Genomic DNA, 13,616 nt, shown 5'->3' with positions numbered 1-13,616 from the left:
CATGCCACCCCAAATATGCCACTTTGGTACATTGATTATTTTGAGCTGTAGGTACTTGAAAAACAGCACATGCAGGAAGGGACTTTTCTGAACTCCCCTTTATCTGCCTAAAGGCAGACCTTCCAAAAGTAACTCAACTATCATAAATATTCTCTCTGGGAATTTTATCAATCAGGGAAGATTGACTCATCATGTGAGAGAGAGACTAGAAATTGACACCACACCCAACTTTGTCACAAACTATCATACCTCCTCCCATCTATTCTTCTAAGGACCCATTCATCTTCCATAAAAGCCATTTACTCTCCCCTAAGAGACCTATTATCTCCCCCTACCCTTTCCCTTTTAGGATGATATTTAATCCTGAATTCTAAAGCCACCTCCTCTGTTTGCTGGGTATCTCCCACATACAGATGAGGTACACATGTTAATAAATGTGTTTGTTTTCTTCTGGTATGGATGTCTTTTATTACGGGGTCACAGCTAAGAACTCAGAAAGGTAGAGGGAAATTTATTTTTCCTCCCCAATAATTCCCATTCCAAAAGAGAGAAACAGGACAAAAGGAGGGGGTGACAGGTTCCAAGCAAGTACAAACCCTAGCAAGAAAAATTCTGAGATCTTAAAAACAATCCTCTTTGGCTGGATGCTCTACCCTCCAGACCCACTAGGGTAGCAACATCACACATGGCTCAGCTGTGTAAAACCGTGAAAAGTTTGAGGCAGACCCAATATTAATCAAATGTTTGTTTTTCAGACAAAGTTTTCTTTTTTTGAGAGAGAGAGTGTGCATGAGTGGGGGTGGTGCAGAGGGAGAGAGAGAATCTCAAGCAGACTCCCCGCTGAACATGGAGCCCACTGCGGGGCTCCATCCCACAAGCCTGAGATCATCATCTGAGCCGAAATCAAGAGTTGGACCCTTAACCAACTGAGCCACGCATGCGCCCTCTTTTTTTTTTTTTTAAGAAGTAAGCGCTATGTCCAATGTGGGGCTTGAACTCATGAGCCCACATTCAAAAGTTGCATGCTCTACCAACTGAGCCAGCCAGGCAGGCTGACACTTTTTTTCTAAATGTTTTTAAATAACAGGAAAAAATAAAATCTGTTTTTTTTTTTTTTACAGTGAAAATCAAACAACCTATATGTCTTTTTATGGGTCATGGATCCTTTAAGACACTGATGAAAACTGACTAGTTGTCTTATGTTAAGGTCCCAATGAATTAGGTCTATTCCTGATTTCTTTATCTGTTTGAGTAATCTATTTAATTCTTCCTATGCCACTACCATACTATTTTTATTATAAGATTTTATACTAAATGTTAATATCTGCTAAGGCCAGATCACTCGCACCATTCTTTTTCAAAATCTTAATCCAATGGGAAATAAATATAACTTTTTAATAAATACTTCTGGGAGAAGTGAGTAATCATCTGGAAGAAAACAAAAATAGACCCCTATCCTCATACCATCACAATAATATGGAATAAAGATCTAAATTTTAAAAAATAAATTAATACAAGTATTAGCATATATCTTGAGTTAGAAACTAAGCAAGACAGGAAACCCAGGAGCCAAGAGGAAAAGACAGAAATATTCAACTACATAAAATTAAGCATTTTATTTTGGCAATATTCATCATAAGCAGAATGAATGGAAAGACCATCATGGATTAGAAAAATATTTGTCATATATGACGTGTGACATACCATATCACTAATATGGAAATTATTAAGGAAAATAAAACTTAGTAGAAAAATGGGCAAAGGAAATGTTAATATACAGAAGGACCTGGAAAAGACTAATAATTGTATTATAACAACTTAAAACTCACTGGCAGTGGGGTGCCTGGCTGGCTCAGTTGGTAGAGCATGGGACTCTTGATCTTCACGTTGTGAGTCCTAGCACTGTGTTGGGTGTAGAGCTTACTTAAAAAACAAAACAAAACAAAACAAAAACCTCACTGGCAATGGGGATAATACAAATTCCCAAATAATGTGACATAATTTTTCAATTATCAGATTGGCAAAATTCAAAATATGTAATGCTGGTAACAATAATGAGTAGATGATATTAATTAGTACATATTGAACTCTTTATCTGGACTTACATCATTTAATGTTCATGACAATGCTAAGAAATAGATTTCTCTTAAATTAAGGAAATAGCTCAGCTAGCAAATGGCAGAGCCAAGATTCAAACCCAGTCTGATGCCCAGAGTCCAAGCTCTGTTTCAACATGCCCAGCACTGATGGGGAGACCGTGGCAGTGTGATTTGCTACAACTGTTAGAGAAAGTAATGTAGTAATAGGTATGGATATTAAAAAAGCTCATTCCCTTTGACCTGTCATCCCCCAAATAAAAGAATTACCATGATCTGGTATTTCTGATTCTTTGACTACTTGGTAGAACTTACCTGTAAAACCATGTGAGTTTGGCAGGTTTTTTTGTTTTTTTGTTTTTAATTTTGCGTTTTGTTGCAAGTAGATTCTAAACCACTAATTTTCTTTTCTTTTTTTAATATTTATTTATTTATTTTGGGGGGGCAAAGGGAGAAGGAGGAGTCTCCCTGCTGAGTGCAGAGCGAGATGTAGGGCTTGATCCCAGGACCCTGAGATCATGACTTGAGCCGAAATCAAGAGTCGGCTGCTTAAATGACTGAGCCACCCAGGTGCCCCTACACCACTGATTTTCTTCATGACTGTATTTCCGATTTTCTGTTGCTTCTTGAATTGGTTTTGGCAAATTAGTTTTTCCAGGAAATCATTTATGCTATTTACTAAGCTTTGGTCTCCCAGTGCCCGATCTACCCTTTTCTTCCTGGTGCTGGAACTCAGCAAACACCTGCCAACTCCAAGTTCCTATCATCTTCAGCCCCAAGGAGGTAATTTTTCCTTGTGTGTTAATTAATTCTGATACCTCAGTTTCCCCTTTTTGCCTTTTCAGCCACTGGGCACCTGCTTAACCAATTCATTATATTAATTTCCCTGTATTGAAATATCCAGTGTGGTTTCTGTTCCCCCAACAGGATCCCCAATAGCACATCACCACGTAGTAAGTTTTCAGATTTATTAGAATGAAGTTGTTTATGGTGATCCCTTCTTTATTAAAATCTCTGCAGTATCTTGTTTGGTCCTTTTTTCATTCCTAATGCATGTGCTTATTTTTCTTAATTTTTGTCTGTCTTTTGTAGTCTTTTAAAGTAATTACTAGTTTTTGGCACTTTTCTTAACTTGCTATGTTGGATATGCTTTCATTTTCAAGGTTTTTTTTTCAATATAAGCATTTTACAGGTATAAATTTCTCATAAATTACTACTTTAGCTGCATGTTTGAGTAGTACTTTCATTATTTTTTCAAATCTACCTATTTCCTAATTTCTATTAAGAGTACTGAGTCATGAATTATTTAGAAGTTTAAAGATTTTCAAATGTATTATTTTTAAATTATCCTTTTCTTATTGATTTCTAAACTACTTGGATTGTGGTTAAAGAACTTGACCAGTGGGGCGCTTGGGTGGCTCAGTCAGTTAAGCATCCGCCTTTGGCTCAGGTCATGATCCCAGGGTACTGGGATTGAGCCCTGCATCAGACTCTCTTCTTGGTGGGGAGCCTGCTTCTCCCTCTTCCTCTGCCTGCCACTCCCCCTGCTTGTGCTCTGTCAAATAAATAAGTAAAATCTTAAAAAAAAAAAAAAAAAAAGGACCTGACCAGTATAATTAAGTTTTGTGATATTTGCTGAGACTTTGATTATGGTCTAACAGTAATCAATTTTTATAAATATTCTGTATGTACAAAATTCTCAAATTTGGGGGTACAGGATTCTGTGTATGGCCATTAGATCAAACTTAATTGCATTGTTCAAATCTTCCATATCCAAATCTTTGTGATTTATCACCTTCTATAAGTAATATGTTAAAATCTATGATGATGAATTTGTCAGTTTCTCTGTGACCCTGTCACTTTGCTTTAGCACACTAGAATGCAAGGACTTATGTACAAGGATATTAACTGCAGCAGGGTATCTTGGCAAAACCCAGAAGTAACACTTCTAAATGTCCATCACTAGTGAATAGGCTAATTGTATGAAATATTTTATAGTCATTAAAAGCATAAATTTGTTCTATATCTATTAACCTAGAGGGAGGACCATGTCCAGTGAAAAAGGCAAGTTTTAGAGTATATATATATATATATATATATATATATATATATATAGTGATCCCATTTTTAGTGAACAAAACAAAAATCCCTCCAACTGTGAACACATTTCATATGTTTGAGTGAGAAAAAAGCTGTTAACATCACTTCCTCCAGGGAGGTGTCTGGGAAAGAGCATTAACTTTGTTTTATTTATTTACTTGGCAATTTAAGGAAAATCTAGTAAAAAAAAAAGTGATGATCAATACTCACGGAATCTGACAGGAAAATAGGCCATGTGAAAAAAAGCAAGTCACAAATGCTATGATACGATTTTATGCATTATAGTGACAGGTACATGGTGATATGAACTAAGGAAATGCCTGGGAATACACACAATAAATCAGTATTATTACCTCTAAGTGTGAGGATTATGGGGGCTTTTCCACTGCTACAAGTATTATTTGCATTCATTTTATACATGTATATTAATTGTGAGTGCAAGAAAAATCTTTAGGAGATGCGACTACAAAAACACTATGGACCGGGGCGCCTGGGTGGCTTAGTCGGTTAAGGGTCTGACTCTTAGTTTTGGCTCAGGTCATGATCTCAGGGTTGTGAGATCGAGCCCCACATCCAGCTCTGCACTGGGCGTGGAGCCTGCTTAAGATCTTCTCTCTCCCTCTCCCTCTGTCCCTTCTCTCCCAACCCCCGCGCTCACTAGCTCTGTCTCTCTCTATAAAGGAAAAAAACAAAAAACCCCACAAAAGCCCAGACACATCAATGCAAAATTTTACATACAATTTCAGGTAGTTAATAGACTCTCTGAAGCTCATCTATGCATCGCCTAGGTTTCTGCTACAGTAGATACATGGACAGTTTAATGGCAGAGAAAGTATTTGACCTGCATTTCTCCCTCTGGCCTCGGAGAAGTGCTGGCTCCAGGACAAAACCTTGGTGCTGAAAAATGGCTGGACTCTCATCTGTAACAAGGGCTTCCACCTTACTGGAGTGAAATGTTACTTAAGCTCCTCACACTGCTCCTGCTGTGTGGGCACCTACCTGTGTGAGGTGTTGGGGGAGGGACTACTGGCCTTAATACCATTTTGGGTCTCTGCTTCTAACCATCTAACTCACTAATTCTCAAAAGCGGGGAGAAGGTAGGGACATGTGAGAGCAGTTTGTAGACATAAATTCAGTATCATATTCAGTATCATATTTTAATCCTTAACAATAAAAAAACAAGCTATTGTTTTCCTAATATAAGTATGTCAAATGGGGGATTTGCCACATAGAACTTGAGCTTCAGAGAGATGAAAGAAGTAGCTGGGAAGGTAGGCAGATTATTCTCTTTAAGTCATACCTAGGAGGTTGAGCCTTATCCTGAAAGCAAGTGGGGGGACTACTTAAAGGCTTTAAGCTGGAAAGTGACATGATTTGAGCCTTTTTTCAATTCTTTTCGTTGCACAGTGGAGAAAGAATTAGCAGGGGACAAATTTGGAAATCAGCATACTAGTTAGGCGGTTGTAGTCATTCAGTTTAAGAGATAATGGGCCTTGGATTCTGGGTACAGACGTAGGAATAGAAATAAGTAGGTGGTTTGGAGAAAGAGATACTCCAGAGGTTGAATAAACTTGGACTTATTAATTTGGTGGTGGGAAGCCAAAGAGGAGTCGAGTTAGATTTCCAGATTTCTGGCTTGGGCAGTTAAAAGGTGGTGGTTATCCAGGTCCATAGAGAATGCTGGAAGCAGCACTGGGGTATGTGGAGATCCAAATACTATTATTTCCCATTCCTTGCTTCTAGGAGGTTGACAGAAAGGCCAGGAATGGATGCAGGGGCTGACACCCACTTCTGGGCTGCCCACATTTTTCCAAGAACAGTGACAGCCCCTGCTGAACATTTCTTCTGGTCTATCCATTCTTTCCCTCTGCTCTACTGAGTTAGGGTTTTCTCTTAGCCTCTTCACTCCCAACCCCTCACCAACACAGTTGAAACAGACGATCAATTTAGGAGAAAGTCACAAGGAAAAAGTTACATCAACCTGAGGATAGAATTTAATGACAACCAAACAAGACATGCATTAATAAATTGATATATATCATTTTTATTATGCACAGATAAAGGACTTAAAACTGTGGTTATCAAAACTATACATCTAAGCATGTTCATAAAATTGCCAACACATTGAACAGAGAAAAGAATACAACAGGGGTGTTCAAACTGGCCACAGGGATTTTAAGGGTACTCTTTTTACCCTGATAGATGAAAAACAGCAACAAAATCAGGCTCACTCAGGAAAAACCAGAAGAGAGAAGTATTGTATTTGGAAACTGATAATAGTCCTTTTTAGAAAAACATCTGTCAGTTTCATGAACAACCCCCAGATAAAACAAACAGGAAAAAGGTCACACACACACAAGTCACCCAACAAAATGTGCTCTGTTAACACACCCAGCAGTACGAGCATCACTCACACCATGAGGTAGTTACAGTACAAAAAGAGTGGCACGCGTGTGCGCACCCCACACACCCACAACCATGCCCACTACAGAACACTCACAGAAAATGGGTTTACAATCTTATTACAGACAAGGAAAAGACCATTTTCGTTTGTTTGTATGGAAAATGCTATAGAAACAGCTCAGACAGATGTCTCTGACTCTTAAAATACAGAGTAATTGCTGGTAAACACATCACGAAAAGCTAGAGGGCATTACACAGACCCTCTGCCTTGGGAGTTCAGAGCATTTCAACAATAGCTTTAGCTTGAACAACAAACAAAACCAAATGGTCTCTGTGAATAGGGTGTAGCCTGCTGAAGTAACGAAAGACTTTGTAGACAGAAGCATTTAACTGGAATATAACAACAGTTTTAAAGAAACTCGCAGAACTTGTTATAAAGTACAGCTTGTATTTTGTATTGAAACTGTGAAGTATGAAGCGATTGGAAATGTAGTAAGAAGCTAGGGAGATAACACTTTTTTTAGAAACATTTTTTAGAGACATTTCTGAGATACCTAATGACATTCACTCTCCAATTAACGTGGGATCAGGTTTATCAACACAGATTTCTTGATCTGAATAATACTTCCGACAGTAAGACCTAAACAAATAAAAGGTGATGTTTTTTCTTTTCTTTCTTTTAAAATCTTTTGGTTTGCATCCATAAATTTGTAAATTAATTTTAAATTATGTATAAAATCATTGGCAATGTAGCATCTCTCTCAAAAATATACATTTAAATATAATCACGAAAGGCTTTAACCCTGCCCATCTGAAGATTTGGATCTTTTAATATCTCTTAATAGCTAATTTTCTTTTTAATAGGATGGAAAGGGTTTTTTAAACAGCAAAGAACTGATCAAAAGAATTCACAGTAACTGAAATTAAACATTTCATATGGAGTAATTTAAATTTATCGAAAACACTTAAATATATCTTTATACACAAATTTTTGTAGTAAAATATAGCTATAAGTGACTTAAAGACTCTAGTCTTCCTTGAAGACATCTTTAAACTTTTTTATACATAGAATATGCTAAAACAATACATTCTGCTGAAGGTTAGGCAAAGCGCATTATTTTCAAACACAGGTAGCATCATCTAATTCCTCCATTCTGATACCCTTGTGTTAAAAAATTAACTGAAGGAAATAAATTCTCTAATCTCATATCTTCTTTTGTATGTGGAAATCTGCAAAATTTTCAAGAAATCAATGTAGATAGCCTCAAAATCGTAGCTCTCAAGTAATCTGTTTTGGTTCATATTATCCAGATTGAGTATCCACACTTCTCAAAGCAGAGTATTACTCTATGAGTGGGTAATATATCTGTCCTATCAGTGACTAGTATGATCTATCAGTATCCTATCAATGACTCTCAGTATCTCCACCTACTTGTGTGCCTTTTAGACACTGCCTTCAGGTCTTGGGTGTCATCAACATTTTCTACTTAGGGTTCCATTCAGTGAACTAGGCACAACTTCCTTATTTTAAGGGCGGCGAGATTTGTTAATGAATATTTTGGGGTAGAATCTAGCCTTCTCTGTTTGTAGGTTTCTGAGTCATTTTGGGGAAAATTCTGGAAAAAGGTTAATATTTACCTGCAATGAAGCTATCCTCAGTAGTAAATGAATTGGCATGGAAATTTCCCTCTGGCAGTCTTTTTTTTTTTTTTAACACAGAGGTATCAGTTGAGCTTATTTTAGCTGCAAAGTGGCATCATATTATTCCATTTTAATGAAATCCACCTCAAATCCTTTTTGAGTTTGGAAAACATTTAAGGCAAGAGAACTAAAGCAGTCCCAAATGAGTGCCCTTTTCCAGATCTCAGCACTTTCTTGGCAGACTTGGTGACACGGTTCAGATAATCAACCGGAATCCAACAGGATCTGCTGTGCATTTGCACGAACAAGAGCTTCGCTTTGTACAAAAGGGTCTATTAAAAAGGTTGACGTGTTTTGAGTGGAAACACGAATTCTCCCAAATACATTTGAGAGCAAGTTCCAACTCGGAGGCATAGGGCATTTTAAAAAGGGGAATGAATTCTCTCTTTTTTAACTGAGAAAACGAATGTGCCAGATGTCACAGTCTATACCTGTCCTTGCATATACGTTACTGTGCAAATTCCTCTTCTACTTTAAAATTAAATTTGCCCCCATCTATGCATGAGTTTTTCCGAACACAAGGTCATAAATGGGCACAAATCTGCAGTCCCAGACTTTGGCCATTTTCAGTTTCTATCTACTTATAAAGAAATACAAAATTTGCATTAAGACATTTTTGCAGTCGGTGTGCGAGTGCGGGAGAAGGGGGAAGCTGATAAGGTCATCAGCTCGGGTTTTGGCCCAGGGCACCAGAAAGGAATGTTGCTGTGATGTGTGTCAGGATGCAGTCCCCGAGGGCAGCACCCGTCAAGCCGAGAACGTCAGCCCCTAGAGGGTGTGACAGCAAAGTGAGAAGTGTGCATCCAGAAGGTGCAGATTAGACGTGGAGGAACACACTTAGAAAATCCTGAAGTACTCCTGTCGTCTTACATCTTGGTTCAGTTACCCAAGAACCTTCGGCCGTATCTCCTCACGGGTCCTACTGCCTGCTTCTTATCCTCTTACCGACTCCTCGCGTCAGGATAAATCTCAGGGCCCCAATTTACGGACAGTCTTACCTGGACAAAGCAGCATTTTGAAAACTGGCATGTGTTTCACATTGAAAGCCCCCAAGCCTGTGCGGGGCTGGTGGAGAAGGCCGCCACCTCGGCTTTCTCGCGTGAGTTCTAGTGCGCTACGGAAGTCCAGGGGTCACACGGGGGTTAGCCCTGGGGGGGCGGGGACGAATACGACAGGTGGTCTCGGCAGGGAAATCACTCCCTCTTCGCAGGGGCGCGGCGACGCCGTCCTCCGAGGCCGCAGGCCGCGGCCGCGCGGCGGGCCCCGGGCTGGCGCTGGCGGCGCCACGGCTAGGCGGCGCTGCTGCTGGAGCAGGGCGTGCTCTGCGTGCTGCCGATGCTGGGCGCCGCACTGCTGTTCTCCGAGGCCGGCGGCGTCGTGGGGACTTGCTGCCTGCCCGCCGTCTCCCCTGCGGGGAAGGAGGGAAAGGGACAAAGGAAGACGCGTGTGACGTGTGTGCATCCCCGACCGGACCGTTTCCCCGTCCGCCCGTTTCATCCGCTGTTTCTCTGGGCGCCACGGGCGGAAGCAAGCCGACCGGGCCTCCCACAGAAAGGCCTTCGGTGTGTTGGTGTTTTTAAAGCCTCTTGCGTGGCGAGAAGAGAAGGGCTTTCAAGCTGACTGATGGGCAGTTTTAGCGACTAAGACCCGACAGAGGCCACTGAAGCCTCCGGATGTCGGTGCCTCGGCCCCGTGAAGGAACCACCACCACGTGTACTGTGTGCACTACGCAGTGTGTGCTCTGGGGCCCCGGACTCAGGAAACACCGCCTGCCTCTTCGCACGGAGAGGTCTGCAGGGTGACACACTTACACCGTGGCGAGAGAGGCCTGGCCGCTCGCGGGGCTTTTTTCTGAATCGACTTGCTCAAAATGGGGGTGGTGAGCCTCGACTTTGCTGGAGCTGTAGCAGAGAGCTGTGTGCCCCAAGCCCACAACTCACCTGAGAAATGGACTCTAGGGCAAGCCTGCTCCCAGAAAAATCTTTGCGGGGGAGGAGCTGAGCTGATCGCACGCGGGGAGCGTGGCTGCCAGAGAACCAGCTCCTCCATCCTGCAGTTCGCTGGGGGTGCAGCGAGAGTATCTCCTAACACATGAAGCATCCCACTTTTCATGACACATCCCACTGCATTTTAACGAAGCCCATTCCTTGTGCCAAATGTGCAGTGCTTTGGAGGAGGAGGAACCCCTGGGGTCACACACATGGTTTGCATTTAGCACTGCAACAGGCCCTAGAGCGAAGTCTTTTCTTCAGCGAAAATGGTCTCAGGGCAGCCCTCAAAAAATGGCTCTGCGTAGGGAAAAGTGATCAGCGCTCCAACGAAAAACACTGCATGTTCTCTGAAAAGTCACAGCATAAACTTAATAAACTTCTGGTCAGCGGTCTCCTGGCGCTCCTCCTCCCCCAATGTGGGAAGCCCCAGAGGGCCAGGTCTCTTGATGAATGAGCCTCCTCTTTCCTGTCATGCTGAAATACACAGCTATCAGCCAGAGAGATAAGCAACCCTCTGGCCACTTCATTAAAACAAAACTCACAGAGCAAAGGCTCTACGCTTCAAGGGCAGGATCTTAGCCCGTTACTTCCATTCCCTTGCTGGGGCCCCTCAAAAGACTCTGCCAAAAAAGCAGCTCTGCGAAATGTAGAACCGGCTCGTGCCCTAGCGTCGGGTTACAGCTTTCCCTGTCACCCATTTCATAAACCACACAACTACCACACACATGCTGGCATCAACCTCACGGCATTTATATGCTCGCTGCATTATTTGGCCCGTGCTGGATTTCCTCTGATTATCTTTTCTTCTGGGATTGGTGGGATAGAGAGGGGATAGGGGGTCAATATGCCTCAGAGGCAGAGAAACTGTATTTTCACTCTTCTTGGGTGTTTTTTTTTTTTTTAAGGCAATCTATATTTTGGCCCCTCCCCAGCATTGCCCTCTACCCCGCATGGATGTATGTAATAAAAGATGGGGAAATTTGCCTTATTGACAGTGACTTTTCTGCCAGAAATTCACTTTCCCCAGAGTGGGAGCTTATTTCTAGAAGGAAATCAAATCTCTTAGCTATTCTGATGTCAAAAACCAAACCAAAACAAAAACCCAGAAACAAAAAAAACCAAAAGCCTACAGAGACCTGAACGACTCGTGATATATTTTAAAAATTCAGCTCCCTTAAACCCACGTGTTGATCCACACCCAGCTGGATCCTTATGTTATCAATTAGAAGGACGAATGTGGCTGTGCGTGAAGCACATTTTAAAAACATCTTTTCCCCATTTAAATAGAGGATATACCAGAAAAGCAGGAGGAATCGACACTTCACCTCTCCTTTTGGCTCACCTGGACTTCATTTGTGCAGCCTGATAGCAGCTAACGCAAGATGGCCTTGCCTCATTTGTCGACAATGAACAAGCGTCTCATCCAGAACTGGACATGTGCTTGATTATTCTGAGTCAGGAAAGGTGCCAGTTCTACTCCCTGCCCAGGAAGTCTGAATATTTGCTTTCTGATGTCTATTTGCCAAATACAATTTGTTGCCATGCCAGTTTATTTTAATCAGTGCCTATTAAAAAGGTCTTTCAACTTCCAGTTTTGGAAACTCTGGTGCTAATGCAAAACACTGTCCAAAATGAAAGCTCGAAACAAAGAAGCCCCCTATACTCAAGATGGCAGGATGCATTTCACCATGGTGTACAAGTCAATTTAACCTAATAATCTACTGACTTTGAAACAGCATTATATGCTGACAGATGGTAGCTACACTTGCAGTGAACGTTGCAGAATGTATAAACTTGAGGAATCACTATGTTGGACACCTGCAACTAACGTAACACTGTGTGGCAACTACACTTGAGGGGAAAAAAATTAGGAAAAAAAATAATCTCCTGACTTTGAGCCAATAATGTGCCAAGCCAAGGAGAATCTTTATCTGAGAATCTGCCCAGAAATACGGAAAATACCCTCTTCTACCGTGGTGGCTGTTTTCACATGTAAGACATCAGATTTCTCAATATAACCAAGTTATTAAAAACTTCTACCTTCTCAGAAATTAAGACAAAGTTTTTCATTGTCTGATGGAGGTGGTGCTACAGAAAAAGTCACCATGAGAAACAAAGTTTAAAAAGCCAGTGGAGTTCCCCTGGGTTTTCTGAGCTGGGCCCTTTGGTATTCTGCTATCACGGTGACCTCTCATTTCCTGGAGCACTGACTTTCTCTAACACATCCCTTGGGTGACAAACACAACCACCCTTCTTCTGGAGAAGATGGGCAGCGAGGACCACAGGACTAAGCAGAGTAGCCCCACTTAGCAAATATAAGGAGTCCAAGGAAGGATCCTTGCTGCTCATAAACATCATAGTTGGCCATCGGAAGAAATGTGTTCAGTCTTCACACTTTGCTCCTAAAATTTCACACCCCACTGAGGAAGAGAGATATGGGGAGGAAGGGTAGTAAGGGAAGAGGCATTTGGAGGAGGGTGTGTTAGAACTAATTTGACCCAGCTCACATATTCGCCTGTGGCTGAGCTGAGCTATTGCCAAAGATGCTTTCAGAAATAGAAAAATATATTTCTTAAGGGATAATGTTTTATTTCTTTTGCTTGACATGGAGTTGTCCAAATCTGATTTCCTGCCACCTTTGGCAGTCGACTTTACAACTGGATTCTTATCTCTGTGTTTTTCAGCATGGCAGGTCGTGGGGAAGAAACTTTATCACAGAAAGATGTGAACAGAGAGGCTCTATGGGGAAACAACAACAAGAATTTTAAAGAAAGGTGAGAGGAATCTCAAACATTTAGCCCAAAGGAGAAAGTTTGCAAATATCACCCAAAGAGGATTATTATAAAGAAGAGCAGACAGCTGTTCTTTATCTCTCTTGAGGGCAGAACATGAGGAAATGAGTTTAAATGGTAGCAAAAAGGATTTAGGTCACAGAGAAAAGAACTTGCTGATTGTGGGGACTGGTTAGTTATAAGGGGAATTTATGGAATCTCTTTCTTGGAAGATACTTAAGCACCGGATTGAAAACCATATGCCTGGGGGTGATTTAGATTTAATATTACTTGATGCTGGAAAGAAAAAGATACTGTCCGCTACGCCAATGTGTTGTTTGCAATTATGTACCAATCAGTGTCTCAATCTCTTGATATCTTAACTGTAATTATTTTACAAGCTTACTCCTGTAAGGAGAGTGAACTAGACTACCATTAGTTTATAGAAATTTTCAATCACTATTTATCATTTTCAAAAATTGTCCCTCCCGGGCGCCTGGGTGGCTCAGTTGGTTAAGCGACTGCCTTCGGCTCAGGTCATGATCCTGGAGTCC

The 13,616-nt window shown here is 41.3% G+C and overlaps 1 protein-coding gene across 12 annotated transcripts in view; it reads right to left on the bottom strand.

The window, feature by feature from the left end:
* Positions 1 to 13,616, bottom strand: part of TGFBR3 (transforming growth factor beta receptor 3) — a 250,516-nt gene that overhangs the window by 45,215 nt on the left and 191,685 nt on the right. For 3 of the 12 annotated variants that reach the window (XM_081818781.1, XM_081818783.1, XM_081818784.1), the window contains exon 17: positions 6,221 to 9,708. The exons of 7 other annotated variants lie outside the window; for them this stretch is intronic. In XM_081818781.1, coding sequence (XP_081674907.1) covers positions 9,590 to 9,708 — 119 coding nt within the window. In that variant the 3' untranslated portion in view covers positions 6,221 to 9,589. Of the gene's footprint in view, positions 1 to 6,220; positions 9,709 to 9,788; positions 10,766 to 13,616 lie in introns of those variants that run through there. 2 more of the 12 variants (XM_081818788.1, XM_081818787.1) reach the window with 2 other exon arrangements.

Source organism: Leptonychotes weddellii, chromosome 4, assembly GCF_054177405.1.
Source record: "Leptonychotes weddellii isolate Sample4059 chromosome 4, ASM5417740v2, whole genome shotgun sequence".
Lineage (NCBI taxonomy): Eukaryota > Metazoa > Chordata > Mammalia > Carnivora > Phocidae > Leptonychotes > Leptonychotes weddellii.
This window is presented reverse-complemented; position numbering and strand designations above follow the sequence as displayed.